Raw genomic sequence first — 13505 nt, 5'->3', positions numbered from 1 at the left:
TACCCTGCTCTCTGCGCCTGACTCCTCCACCCACTACTCCTAGAAGCCTTTACAGTAACAAACCATTTAATGACCTACAGCTTGGTGAAGAAAGTTGATGTTTCCGACATTTTACGGACTACTAAACAACTATTGATTTAGAAACATTGAGAGTTACTGCAAACCGCAATGAAAACAGGAGCTGCCTCCACTATTTCAGCACCATTTCATCGACATTTCAACACCATCAAATCTCCCATGCTTAGTCTAATACAGGGACAACTAAAATATACCAAAAACAATTTAGTCCAATGTAAGATAAATAGGATGTGGCTGTCAATGGTTCTGATTTTTGCCTGTATGTGCGTTCATGCAAGTAGAAAAAACATGTTGACGCACCCTACTTGTAGAGAAACGCCAATGTCATCCTGCTCTCTTTCCTGTTGACACTTGTATGTTTTGCTGCCCTAAGCTACCTGGCTAAAATGCTTGCTCGCTAGCCTAACTTCCTTTCATGGGCAATGTTAGCTAGTTAACATTAGCCTTCTATATCTAGTTACAACCTACATATTGACCTTCCATCCTCTCAGTCCAGGGGCACAATGTATTTTATGATTGGATCAGAATCGCCGTCATTGGCGAGTACGGAGAATTAAGTAAAACCACAAGTCCAAATCCCTATCCCCATCCATGGGTAATTTGGGAAAGGGACAATTTTAGCAAGCTAGACACCGGGGTACAACACAATGAGATGCAACAATTCAAGTTGCAATGATCAATGACATATTTCTCTGTGACAGGGGTGAAACCAAATCCAAACTGGCTTCCCTTGACACTTTTTTGGAGTTTATCTCAGCGCTGATTGGCTATTTTATTTATCTTTTTTTTAACCCACTGGCCGTCATTGAAAATAAGAATGTGTTCTTAACTGACTTGCCTGGTTAAATAAACGTATAAAAAAAAAGCTCGCTCGCTGGCTTCCCTTGCATTCAATACTACGGGCGGCAGAAATGTCATACCCTTTATGACCAGACCGCATGAGATAGATGGCCTACGCATACAGAGAAAGAGGGGCGCTGTTTTGCTCTCTTGGATACTTTCTCTGGTGAGATACATTCAGCCTCTTGCGCATTGAAGGAAAATTCTGAAAACGCAGAGACGAAAAATACATTTGTTATTGGTACATTTTTGGGGGATTTTCTGGCTTCCCTTGGCATTCATGAATACACCCCACTGCTAAATAGCATCTGCTGACTTAGCCTCTTCCTCTCTGCGACTATGTTTGGTAAGAAAACACGTCTCCCAGAATGCACTCGCTACAGTCCCGAAACGTCCACCCACACACACACGCACACGCGTAGCAGTTCTTCAGCGCCTCGGTTGGATGAGAGGATCAATTCTGCAGCACAGCGCCGTTACAATTTGCAATGGCTGCAGCTTTGTCCCGTGCTCTCAAATTGCCTGGTAAGAGACGCGTTGCAATTATTTGGGAAATAGATATAAGGGTTGCTTGGGTGAAAATGATGTTGTGTAGTCTTTGTAGCAGTCGTGTCTCATTGTTTTGGTGTCATTCTGTTAGCTCATGTGAGCTAGCTAGAACAGCCAGCCAGCTGTGGCTAACGTTACAGTAATGTTGATTGCAATAACACAAAATAATGTTTTTATTTGTTTAATGACAGTCCAGAATTGAGAGATGAAATACGATACTTATTTTCAATGTTTGATATTTCGTTTCTTTTCAAGCTTTAGTAGAAAAACATTGCATCATTCACAATCCTATGTGCCGCACTAGCTAGCTACTGTACAGTACAGTAAGGTGCCTCATCGAAGTCGCTTGATTTCTCAGTGCTCACTGTCATAATAATGTTATAACGGATTTAGCTACTTGCTTAAATCTCGTGTTCAACAAATAACTACAAATGAGGCCATGTAATGGGGGTCATTCATTTAACTTGGCAATCATTGTCATGCCAAACAATGAACAATAGAGTCGGCAAGAGTACAAACAGATCTGGGACCAGGGTAGAACATAATTCATTTGGTGTTAAAATAAACAATATTTGAGTAACTTCCCTGTCCTTTTGGGATGCTTGTCGTTCTATCAGGCACCACCATGTTCTATCAGATCATTCTAGTTTTCACCTGGGCCTTGTTTCCCGAACAGATCCGTAGAACTCTGTCCTGCAGTCAAATGACCAAATCGAGCGCTAGTGGCCTCAAGGGTGGAATGTTATTAATATTTTTCAGAATGTCATAATTAATAAACATTATCTGGTGTTTCTATGTCATAAGTTTTTGTTATATTTCAGTCTTCTGTGATATATATTAAGTGTAATATGGGGATGCAAACTCAAAATGTAATACATTTCAACTCTATATCTGACATTTATTTTTAAGCCCATAACCATGTGAGTCAGGTGGATACTTTTGTTTCAACGTAGATTTGTTTAAGACTACCAAGAAACACTCTGTGTGACCCTGATTTAGCCCACTGCAGTAAAAGGTTAACCGTGTGTGTCTTTGTGTGTATATCCCTCACAGGGAAGAAGGGCTCGGAGCTTGGAGAGTATGACCCCCTCACTCAGGCCGACAGTGAGGACGAGAGCGAGGAGGACGACCTGGTCCTCAACTATCCCCGCAATGGCCTGGGGAGGGGCAACTGCATGGGTACAGGTACCTCAGAGCTGAGAGGGAGCAGAAAAGGGAGGCTCGTAGGGGATGAAGAGGAGGCAGAGGAGGAAGAGGAGGATGACGATGAGTGGAGAGAACGGCTCCCGGGAAAAAAGAGGCAGGAGAGAGAGGAGAAGGGCATGCAGTACTGGAGCCAGAGGGAGACAAACAGGGATGAGGGAGTAGAGGATGGAGGGGGGCTTGGGGCCTCTGGTGGCCCTGGATTGGGTGTCAGTGCCAGTGCTGACCCGGACGGGAAGAAGGCTAAGGTGAGGGGAGCCATCCGGGCAGCGTTTTTCCTGGTGCCTCTGGTCTGTGCCATGCTGGTGGTGCTGCTGTGTGCCTTTCTGGTGCCTTGTCAGCATGGGGAACTGGACAAACGGCCACAGTGGGAGAAAGAGCTGGGTGATCATGTGGGAGGTGAGTGAGGAGTCTAATGTATAAACAATACACATGAAACAGACTACAGTTTACCCGTATGTTGCTGGTTGCTGATACCAATACACCTCTCCCTCACAGCAGAGAAAGAGAAAACTACAGGTCAGGTCCGACTGGTCAGACTAGTGCTTTAGATTAAGATAAGCACAGTCAACATTACAATAAAGTCAACTGTATGAGAAAGCAGTTGAGAACACAAAACTCAGATTTATCTGACTGTCTTTGTCAGGGGGTGGATATTACACAGTCTGGATTAGTATGATTACACATTACCATGATTATTATAATAGCATATTAGCAAAGCAACCGCAGGTCTAGTTTAGTAAATAGTAGTTACAAACCGTTCCTGTCTGTAACAGTGGTTTTCTTCTTCTTCAGGTGTTACCCCACCTCCTCTTGCACTGTGGGATGTTGACAATGACTCAGTTGAGGATGTGCTAATAGGAGTCACTCAAAAGAGCAACAATACCCATCTCTCCCGTTCTGTGGGGAACAACAAAGGTATCTATGGAAACAGCAAGGGACATTGTCGTAGTAACGAAGAGGATATTTTCAACCCTAATTTTTAGCCGTTATTCTCTCTCAAGCCCATCTCCTCACTGTACACCATAAAAATCTACCAGTGATTATGTAATATTAATCTCCATATCTAATCCTGCTAGCCCCAGTAAACTGCTGAGAACACACAATTTGCCACACGTAATAAACCCCACCCACCTTTACCCCCTTCTCTTTCTCCCTCTCTGTCTCTCCCAGAGTACAGTGTGGTGGCCCTATCTGCATTCAGTGGTGAGGTGCTTTGGAGGAGGGTCCTCAGGGATCCTGTGGAGTTCATCCAGTGTGGGCTGCAGTACGAAGCCCACCCATCACCGCTGCCAGCAGGGGGCGCTGCCCTCAGAGCCCTCCCCAACAGCGCCATTCCCCTATCTGCCCAGAGAGACAGAGCTAGCGGCCCTGTGTGTCTGCTCATCGAGTCTGCACACCTCACTGCTGTCAACGGCACCACAGGTCAGACAACAACCACAGAAATGCATGGCTTTTAATGGTTCAGTTTCACAGCTACAAGCATGAACATTTTAGCAGTTGGGTAGATGTATTAATAATGTGTTGAAGTTAATAGTTTAATGTTCAGTAAGGAGTAACCTATCGTATTTTCCTCCTCAGGGAAGAAGCTGTGGTCGGTAGCCCCAGGGGAGATCCAGTCCCAGGCAGTTTCTCTGCCAGATCTCCAAGGTGACTCTGTTCCTGACTTGCTGATTGCCACTTTACCTGCTGACCAGGTATGACAATCTCTGGCTTGGCACCTATACATATTTATTGCTGTAATAAGACAATTGTTACTATATAAATCATATTATTATTACAATATAGACCATACTCCCAAATCTTCGGAGTCACTGTGTTAACAACACTCATTTTCCAGTCAGTCTAGAATACTCCCACCAAACTGTCTCAAACTTATTTTCAGGTGTCTGACCTCTCACTGCTCCTGCTGTCTGGGCTGACTGGAGCTCTGCTTGGACATCCCGTGACCTTTAACCTCACGACCTTTAATGTCTCTGGAAAGCTGATTGGTCCCCTGTTTCATGAGACACAGCTGGGGGCATATTACATTCTATTTGGACTAGGTAAGGGATACACTTTATATCAAGCACAGTGACTTTGAACAATCTGTTTCTCATCTGAAATAACTAAATGTCTGATAATGTATCTGCTATATTAACTCAGGCACTGTAGAGGCTGTATCCCTGGGAGATATTTACACTCGGGCTACTGGAAAAACACCCATATCCCCTGGTCTGAGACTGAAGGACCCCGGCTGGGAGAAGCTTAGGAAAACCAACTCCTCCCTCATACACATCTCCAGGTAAGGCTAAAAAAGTGCTCGGTTACACAATTACAATAGAGTGCGTGTTTGAACGACTGTTTGACTTTCTCTGTCCAGTGGAACTGAGCAAGTGGAGTTCTTGGTCCCCCTAGTGGCTGGCTTGTGTAACAACCACAACAGCCTGGACTCTATCTCCAACCTCAACTCTAGCCGCAGTGACTGGGTGCTGGTGTGTGGCAAGCTCTCCAGCAAGCTCTCTGTACTGAGAGAGAAGGACGCACACACAGAGTGGACTCTTACCTCCTCAGCCATACACAGGTAGGAAATATGGTCACCATGATATATGGAGAAGTTTATCATTAGGGTGTATATGAATAAGCATTAAAAGGGATAGCTTCAAGTTTTATTGTCACGTGCACAAGTGCAGTGCCTTTCTTGCAACACTTTCCCCGAAAATACAGAAATCAATATATAAAACTATAAAGTAATACCCTATAACAGTGGTTTTCAAACCTGAACTAGCTCAACTACTCAAGGGCTTGGTAATTAGCTGACAGGTTGAATGGGGTGTGCTAGCTCTAGATTAGTTCAAATATATGGAATGACGGGATCCCCGAAGGAGAGGTTTGAAAACCCCTGCCCTATAAAGTTATAGAACTAAAATAACCTGAATCATTTATCATTGTCTCAGTCGTCCAGCACCAGGCCAATTCAACGATGATGGAATCCCAGATCTCCTCATACAGAAGTCTGGCGCCCCTAGAATGAGAAAAGTATAATCTCTTCTACAAACATTTACACCTATAGCTATTATACTTCTCAGATAGTTGTACATATTTACAAAGATGACCATCCATCTCTCTGTAATCTCAGGTTCAGGTGGTTGATGGAGCCAGTGGGCGTAGTCTGTGGGAGACAGAGTTTATTTGTCCACGCCTTGACCTGGAAGGTACCTCAATCATGACATCTGGTCAATCAGCTTTCCTTTTCTGGGCCGGTGACCCTGTCAGACCACCAAAGAACCTCACCAAGACAACTGTGAGTCCCTTGTTAAATGCTTATAAGGAGCAGGAATACATTTTCTATGAGAGAACGTGTTATGTTTGTTCATCCTTCAGTAGTATAGGCACAAGGGCTGGGGTCAATTCCAATTTAATTTGAAATTCCAATTAAATATTTGAATTCACTCATGAAGTGGAGAATTTATGTTGGATTCAATTCTAATTTCAACAATCATCAAGTTATGGAATTAGCCTGTTTGAACTGTTTGAATTGGAATTAGACTGTTTGAACTGTTTGAATTGGAATTAGACTGGTTGAACTGTTTGAATTGGAATTAGACTGTTTGAATTGGAATTAGACTGTTTGAACTGTTTGAATTGGAATTAGACTGTTTGAATTGGAATTAGACTGTTTGAACTGTTTGAATTGGAATTAGACTGTTTGAACTGTTTGAATTGGAATTAGACTGTTTAAACTGTTTGAATTGGAATTAGACTGTTTGCACTGTTTGAATTGGAATTAGACTGTTTGAACTGTTTGAATTGGAATTAGACTCTTTGCACTGTTTGAATTGGAATTAGACTGTTTGCACTGTTTGAATTGGAATTAGACTGTTTGAACTGTTTGAATTGGAATTAGACTGTTTTAATTGGAATTGTAAAAAAAAAAGTGAAATGTAATATTTGTACATGTTCCAGTTAATGGAATTAATGCAGTTGTTATTGAAAAATGTACTGCAGGATTTGTTTAAAATAATTAAAACTTGTATTTCTATATTTCCAGTATAACTAGGCTGTGTGAACATGGATGTGATGAGCCTGAAAGCCTGAGGGAATTTAATTTCTGAATTTAATTTGTGGAATTGTTGGGGATAATATTCAATTGGGAATTAAATTCTTGGAATTTACCTAGCATTGGAATTGAGAGGAATTGAATTATATCTGAATTCAAAGACTGACCGTAGTCATTTAGCAGACTCTTTGGATAATTGACTAACATTTAATTTTTATTAAATTAAATTGAATTTACAGGAAGAGAGAATTGAATTAGTGTAATTAACCAAAACCCTGCTGCCAGAATGTTAACAATAGCCAATGTTCAGGTTGGCAGTTGGAAGATAGAAAGTCCCTTTTGGTGTCTCTCCTGTAATTTGTGGAATTAACCCCAACCCGATAGGCACAAATATGTAATCCTTTACCTATCGTACTATGGAGATCAGTAGTTGAAATCTATTTGAAGTCTTGCTCTATTAACAGGTGGCACCAGGGGGGGTTCAAACCATGCCAGTCATCCGAAAGCTCTACATGTTACATCCTGCATATCCCACAATCCTCCTGGAGCTCGCCAGCACCACAGACACCATTCTTACTGCTGCAGGTGATACGTGCTGTGCTGTATTTATTATTTTATAATTGTGCATATGATTATGGCTGTTAGTAGCACTGCTGATCAACTGTTTCTCCCCTTTTCTCTGTCTTAGTAAGTTACCAGGAGCCGCAGAAGGATGCCTCCTACATTACCGTGTCCTCCCGGCCTACCTCTGGCCTGGGGCCTGGGTCTCGGGTGGTGAAGAGCACGAGCCTCAGGGCAGCAATCACTGCTGGACAGATTGTGAGGCTGGGAGAGAGCAGCACCGCAGGGGTACCAGTCAGACCTGGAGTATTTGAGATAAACAAGTTCTTCAGGCGTCTCACCTTCAAAAACCATTAGGTAAAAAGTTGAGGGAAAAGTAAGTATGTCCAGAATATGCTTTATATGACATGATGTTTGTGGTGTCTGTGTAGTTTCGGATGACGAAACACACCATTTTGTTTTCCTGTGTAGAGAGGAGTTATTATTTGCTGGTTCTACATGATCCGAGGGAAACCACTGGCGGGACCAAACCTGTGGAAACACCAAGTGAAGGAGATTTATCTCAAGTTGTTTACATTTCCACTTTTGTCCAAAGTACGATTTTAATTTCTATTATTACTCAACTCACTTGCTGAAAAATATTTATTTTGCTGTATTTGTATTATATGTGTATATATTATGAGTTGACTTATTTATTTATGACCAGTCCTTTTTATTTAATATTGAATTTAATATATCATTGACTATTTACCTTGTTTGGGGTGAATGGAAATCAAAATATGTAAGTAAGTACATAGAAGAAACTTCTGGAGATCAAGCACAATGATTTGAAAGGTAGGGGTGTAGGTGTAAGGTGTCCATTGGCACCTCACTCGTATAGTATATTTTTAATTTAGAGGCAATTACCCAGTTCATTCCTCCAAATACATTAATTCCCCTCTCATATGCACTTTTTTGAGTTAGGTCATTGAGGTCTGTGTTCAAGCAGAATTACCCAGTTATTTAAAGGGGGCCTGTACATATTTTGGCTGTGGGGTATGTTGAGCCATTGTTTTACATTCAGCATCACTACATCAAGAGAAATACTGTGTTCGTTCCAACATTGATATCTACATATATTTCAGGATGTTGTGTATCCCTGAAAATAATCAGAATTCATGTAAACATTTAAGTTTTGAAAACAGCTCATAAAGAAAAAAGTGGCTTCTTGGCACAATTTACCCTGGGTATGCATAAGGACAGGGTAGGTTGAGCTGCCTTGGGGTAAGTGGGTGCTGGTGCTGGTAGGTCAAAGTTTCATTCATGGAATGGGGTTGTGGTATTTTGTGTATGTCTACAATCAGATATAGATCAGTCTATTCAATATCATTAACACTTTCATTTCATGACCAGTTGTCAGGGACAGGGATGTCGTTTCGATGTGCCAATTCATAGGCAAGTTCTCTGCATGAGGCTACATAGCCCATACATGCAAAAAATATATAAATAATTGTGTACTAAGCCCACGAAACTGGTCTGTGAGATTCTTGATATGTTTAGCAAGCTCAGACTGACATCAGATAAGACCTTGTGTGCCTCTGCTACTTGGTCACATGATTAATGTTGGTGTATGGTTTCTTAGAAACAAGGGGTGGCTAATCTAACCTTATGACTCAATTTACCCCACTCTCCCCTACAGTATTTATTGATAAGCTACTTACTGAAAGGTTTACATTTCTTTAATCAATAACTATTGTGGTGATGATACATTATTACCGAGTGCCATGTGTGGTAACTGCATCTTATTGCTATTGGTACTTGTAAATATTAATATTGCTGAAATACTAGAAAACATTTACAGATCACATGAATAAATAAATGTACTGCTGCAATTCTTGCTGCTACAAATGTAGTGTTTTGTAATACAACTGTACTACGGATTCAGCTCCGTTCGCAATAAATTATCATAAAAACACTGTTTGTTAATTAATCATGAGAAATATTCGAGTAAAAGGAGGGCGCAGGCTCAGGGGCGGTGCTTGGGTGCATCCAAAATGATCTCTCCGCATTGCTACGAGCGTCAAAGGCTTGGAAGATGGCGTCGTTCTTGGTTCGTCAGGCCGGACTCTCGGTGTTGAAAAACAGTGTACCAACATTTTCTGGGTTTTATGCTAATGGCTTCGGAGAGGCACTATCTCAGTACCGAACAGTTGTGTACTCAGCATCAGGTGGTATTTTGCCAAAACCCAAGAAGGTGAGCGCTCTCTTGTGAAAATATGCGCAGGTCATTTATGAAATGAAAGGGGGGGGGGGATTTTGTGAAGGTGCCTAGAAGGTATTTGTATGAAAAAAGGGCCAGGCAAGATTTGTAATTATATCTTATAACTTAATTTATATAGGAATGTTCAATCTCAGGAAGGATCTATTTGAGCCTATACCTCTCCATTTCACTGGAAGTGTTATAAATACATGCATGTTTAAATGTGTAAAGCATGCATCATGTAAATTATTTATGACATTTATTTTTTATTTTAGACTGGTTGTCATTGTGTATAAATTCACACAGCATTACAGGCTAACATGTGTTTTTGTGATGGAATTGTTGACAATTATCCAGACCTCATTTGGCCTTTTCCGGATTGCTGTGGTTGTGATCCCCTTCCTGTACGTGGGAACTCTGATCAGCAAGAACTTTGCTGCGCTGCTGGAAGAGCATGACATCTTCGTCCCTGAGGATGATGACGATGATGACTGAATGGTCTGTATTCTCCAATATATATGACCTGGGTATGTATGTAGAATGATCAATAAAATCAACTTTAGAAAATTGATCTCTTAACATATAAGCAATAAAGATGACATTTGACCTCAGGGAAGATGAGGCCTATTACTGTGTTCTCCCTCAACAGAGCGTAATGTGTTGCCTCTCAGACAATGGGAAGACTTGTGACAGCTGAAAAGCCTTGAGGATCTCAAACTCAGCAAAGCCTTTCTGGTGCTTCTCTCCCCATCCATTGTGATGTGTGCCTGCCTGGATACAGAACTGTTTTAGAGAAGTGATAGGACTAATTGCTCCCTAGTGATAACGTTTACATGTACAGATAAGTCTTACTAAATAAAATACATCGATGTGCAAGAGGAAACCCTTGGATCAGTTGAAGTTGCTTTTGATTTAGCCAGTGATATCTACTACATTTCTGGAAATATTTATTCTGTTTTCAATCATTCTGGGTATATTGAAATATTTGGAAGGCCTTAATCAGGTGACAGGCCTGCATAGGTGTCCCTATTTATTTGGTTTCTGATATAGGGTATTCCAACCAGTTACATTTGTTTTTGATAAACTGATCTAATAAAGTTGACCTTTTAGTAATGTCCGTTAGTGGCATGTCATTCACGACAATTCAAACTATTCAGAGGCTAATCAACTAATAACTGGCTTATTGCATTGGAGTGGGTACAGGGTAAACATAGGGTCCATGACAACCATACTGATATTCCTTGGTCTCAGCATCCATCTTCTGAACTTAGTGATCATAAGGGCTAGTTTGCACAAACACTTCTGTATCACATTAAAGCATCTCTACTGTGGCAATAGCTTTGCAGTGCACAAGGAGAGCCTTCCGACTTCAAGTGGGAAGTAACTGTCCCATGACTGTTTTCACAAAATCAAAACATTTATACAATGAGGACTTGACAAGATTGGGTATCATGTGTATATTTACAGTTCAATAAGGGGAAGCCTCTGTTACACTGGACAAAACAGGGTGGAAAGTACAGGGAGCAGTTCAATTGTCATGTCCAACATAAAATCTGGACAGAAAGTCTGCAGGGCGTGGTACCTCCGTCTCATGGAAATAGCGCATAATGTGGGTCTTCTGCTTCCAGACATTGATGGTCTCCTGCAGCTCCATCTTACCCTATTGTAACCAAAAGTATGCAAAGGAAACATCACTCGCTACACTTGATACGTGACCATTGATCTTTGTAAATATTCCCGTCAAAGTTGTTTTCTTTGAACGATTTGGATGCGTCACATGTAAAATGATGTAGAGCATGACAGCCCAGTTCTCTAGACAGTTTGTATCTCGGTCTAGCAGTATAACACTAACCCACCGTGCCACTAACAAACTAGGCTAACTGCATGAGAGCAAATTGACTGATTGGGGAGCAGAGTAGACTAACCTTAATGACAAGCATGTCAATCACACGGGGGTCATTGACGTGCTTGTTCCTGTCAAACATCTCCCTCACTTTGTCTGTTCCCTGGCGAGCTGTGATGTCCAGCTGGAAGGTAGTCACTGTGGGACAAAACATAAGACAAGATGTCGTCCTATAAACGTCCCACAACAAGCTCAAAGAAATACACATATTAATACATTTACTTTTCACACTACCTACATATCAAATTGCTAATCATGTGGCCTATCTGCAAATGTAGGAAGTGTATTGTACTGTCCATTCATTAAAAAAAGGTGGTTGATGACGATAAACTAGCTAGCTAGCTCATCGACTATCTATGTAGCTTTAGCTAGTACGCTGAACAAAAGTATAAACCGCAACATGCCACAATTTAAAAACAATTGTAATATAAAAGGAAATCAGTCAATTGTTATAAATTAATTAGGCTGTAATCTATGGATTTCACATGACTGGGAATATAGACATGCATCTGTTGGTCACAGACACCTTTAAAATAAAAAAATTAAGTTGGGATGTGGATCAGAAAACCAGTGAGTATCTGGAGTGACTACCATTTGCCTCATGCAGCATGCCATCTTCACAGAGTTGAGCAGGCTGTTGATTGTGGCTTTTGGAATGTTGTCCCACTCCTCTTCAATGGCTTTGCGAAGTTACTGGATATTGGTGAGAACTGGAACACGCTGTCGTGCACCAGCGCATCCCAAACATGCTCAATGGGTGATCTGTCTGGTGAGCATGTAGACCATGGATGAAATGGGACATTTTCAGCGTCCAGGAATTTTGTACAGTTCCTTATGCGGAAACATGAGTTGATGGCAGTAGATGAATGGCACGACAGTGGGCCACAGGATCTCATCACGGTCCATTCAAATTGCCATTGATAAAATGCATTTGTGTTCAGTGTCCGAAGCTTATGCCTGCCCACAACAAGATGCACTCTTGTTCACATTGGTGACATCAGCAAACTGCTCTCCCACACAACACCATACACACATGCTGTCTGCCATCTGCCCAGTACAGTTGAAACTGGGATTCATCCGTGACGAGCACACTTCTCCAGCGTGCCAGTGGCCATCAATGGTAAGCATTTACCCACTGAAGTCAGTTACAACACCGAACTCAAGACCCTGGTGAGGACGACAAGCACACAGATGAGCTTCCCCGGGACGGTTTCTGGTAGAATTTCGGCACAAATTTTGGTTGTGCAAACCCAGTTTCCTCAGCTGTCCAGGTGGCTAGTCTCAGATCATGCAGTTGAAGAAGCCAGATGTGGAGGTGCTGGGCTGGTATTGGAGGCGGCTTATGGTAGAGAAACAAACAAACTCTCTGACAACAGCTCTGTAGTTAGCATGCCAATTGTACACTCCCTCAAAATTTGAGACATCTGTGGCATTGTGTACCGTGACAAAACTGCACATTTAGGAGTGTCCTTTTGCTGTCCCCAGCACAAGGTGAACCTGTGTAATGATCATGCTGTTCAATCACCTTCGTGACCTGTCGGGTGGATAGATTATCTTGACAAAGGAGAAATGCTCACTAACAGGGATGTAAACAAATTTGTGGAACATTTCTGGGATCTTTTATTTCTGTTTATGAAATATGGGACCAACACTTTACATGTTACAATTTATATTTTTGTTCGGTGTGGTTGCATCGCGTTGCGTTAGCTAAGTTTGGCCCTAGATTGAAAGTATGTTAGCGACAAGATATGTAGCCAATGAGCTAAATAAATATGTAGTTAGAGTGCCTTACAGCTAGTTAACGTTAGCTAGCTGTATTTGCACGACCTTGACGCTGGGATCTAGCTCGTGTGGATCTAATACAAAGGGAGAGCTGGTTTTACCTGTGTTTGGAACCTCTCTGTACCAGGCACGATACAGTTCCCGAACTCGGCGCTTGGCTTCATCCAGATCCCTGCTGAAAATCGGTTTGACAACTTTAGCAGCACCAGCGGCTGTCCGGGTCGCCGCACTGGACGCCATGTTTGTTTCTTTTATCTTCTTCTCTGGTTAACATCGTTAATAATTCGGATTTGAAACATATTAGTGCTGCC

The 13505-nt window shown here is 41.8% G+C and overlaps 2 protein-coding genes across 3 annotated transcripts; one reads left to right on the top strand and one right to left on the bottom strand.

Annotated features, from left to right (window-relative positions):
* The first annotated feature begins 989 nt into the window (after positions 1–989).
* Positions 990–10392, top strand: LOC109887705 (protein FAM234B). 2 transcript variants are annotated; one of them, XM_031834309.1, is made up of 14 exons: positions 990–1443; positions 2521–3069; positions 3466–3588; positions 3844–4095; positions 4252–4367; positions 4556–4715; positions 4816–4954; positions 5033–5233; positions 5607–5688; positions 5789–5953; positions 7174–7294; positions 7398–7627; positions 7742–10036; positions 10159–10392. In XM_031834309.1, exons 1-12 carry the CDS (start codon positions 1407–1409, stop codon positions 7625–7627), a joined length of 2175 nt encoding a protein of 724 aa, XP_031690169.1. In that variant the 5' UTR covers positions 990–1406; the 3' UTR covers positions 7742–10036; positions 10159–10392. The 2 variants fall into 2 exon arrangements, with proteins under 2 accessions (XP_031690169.1, XP_031690168.1); XM_031834308.1 differs by having other exon boundaries at positions 7398–7646.
* A 51-nt stretch (positions 10393–10443) lies between these two features.
* On the bottom strand, positions 10444–13461 carry LOC109893464 (NADH dehydrogenase [ubiquinone] 1 alpha subcomplex subunit 6). The gene is made up of 3 exons (XM_020486693.2): positions 13296–13461; positions 11435–11550; positions 10444–11169 (listed from the first exon to the last, which is right to left on the bottom strand). The coding sequence occupies exons 1-3, from the start codon at positions 13432–13434 to the stop codon at positions 11038–11040; spliced, it is 387 nt and encodes a 128-aa protein (XP_020342282.2). The 5' UTR covers positions 13435–13461; the 3' UTR covers positions 10444–11037.
* Positions 13462–13505: the final 44 nt, after the last annotated feature.

The sequence above is a fragment of the Oncorhynchus kisutch genome, linkage group LG10 (genome assembly GCF_002021735.2).
Source record: "Oncorhynchus kisutch isolate 150728-3 linkage group LG10, Okis_V2, whole genome shotgun sequence".
Lineage (NCBI taxonomy): Eukaryota > Metazoa > Chordata > Actinopteri > Salmoniformes > Salmonidae > Oncorhynchus > Oncorhynchus kisutch.
This window is presented reverse-complemented; position numbering and strand designations above follow the sequence as displayed.

Excerpts from the sequence above, each read along its gene's own strand:
- LOC109887705 (XM_031834309.1), top strand. The coding sequence starts at position 1,407 with ATGGCTGCAGCTTTGTCCCGTGCTCTCAAATTGCCTG. Across the intron at positions 4,955-5,032 it reads TCCCTCATACACATCTCCAG|TGGAACTGAGCAAGTGGAGT; the intron begins GTAAGGCTAAAA and ends TTCTCTGTCCAG. Across the intron at positions 5,954-7,173 it reads AGAACCTCACCAAGACAACT|GTGGCACCAGGGGGGGTTCA; the intron begins GTGAGTCCCTTG and ends CTCTATTAACAG.
- LOC109893464 (XM_020486693.2), bottom strand. The coding sequence starts at position 13,434 with ATGGCGTCCAGTGCGGCGACCCGGACAGCCGCTGGTGCTGCTAAAGTT. Across the intron at positions 11,551-13,295 it reads CAGAGAGGTTCCAAACACAG|TGACTACCTTCCAGCTGGAC; the intron begins GTAAAACCAGCT and ends TTTGTCCCACAG. Across the intron at positions 11,170-11,434 it reads TTGACATGCTTGTCATTAAG|GGTAAGATGGAGCTGCAGGA; the intron begins GTTAGTCTACTC and ends TGGTTACAATAG.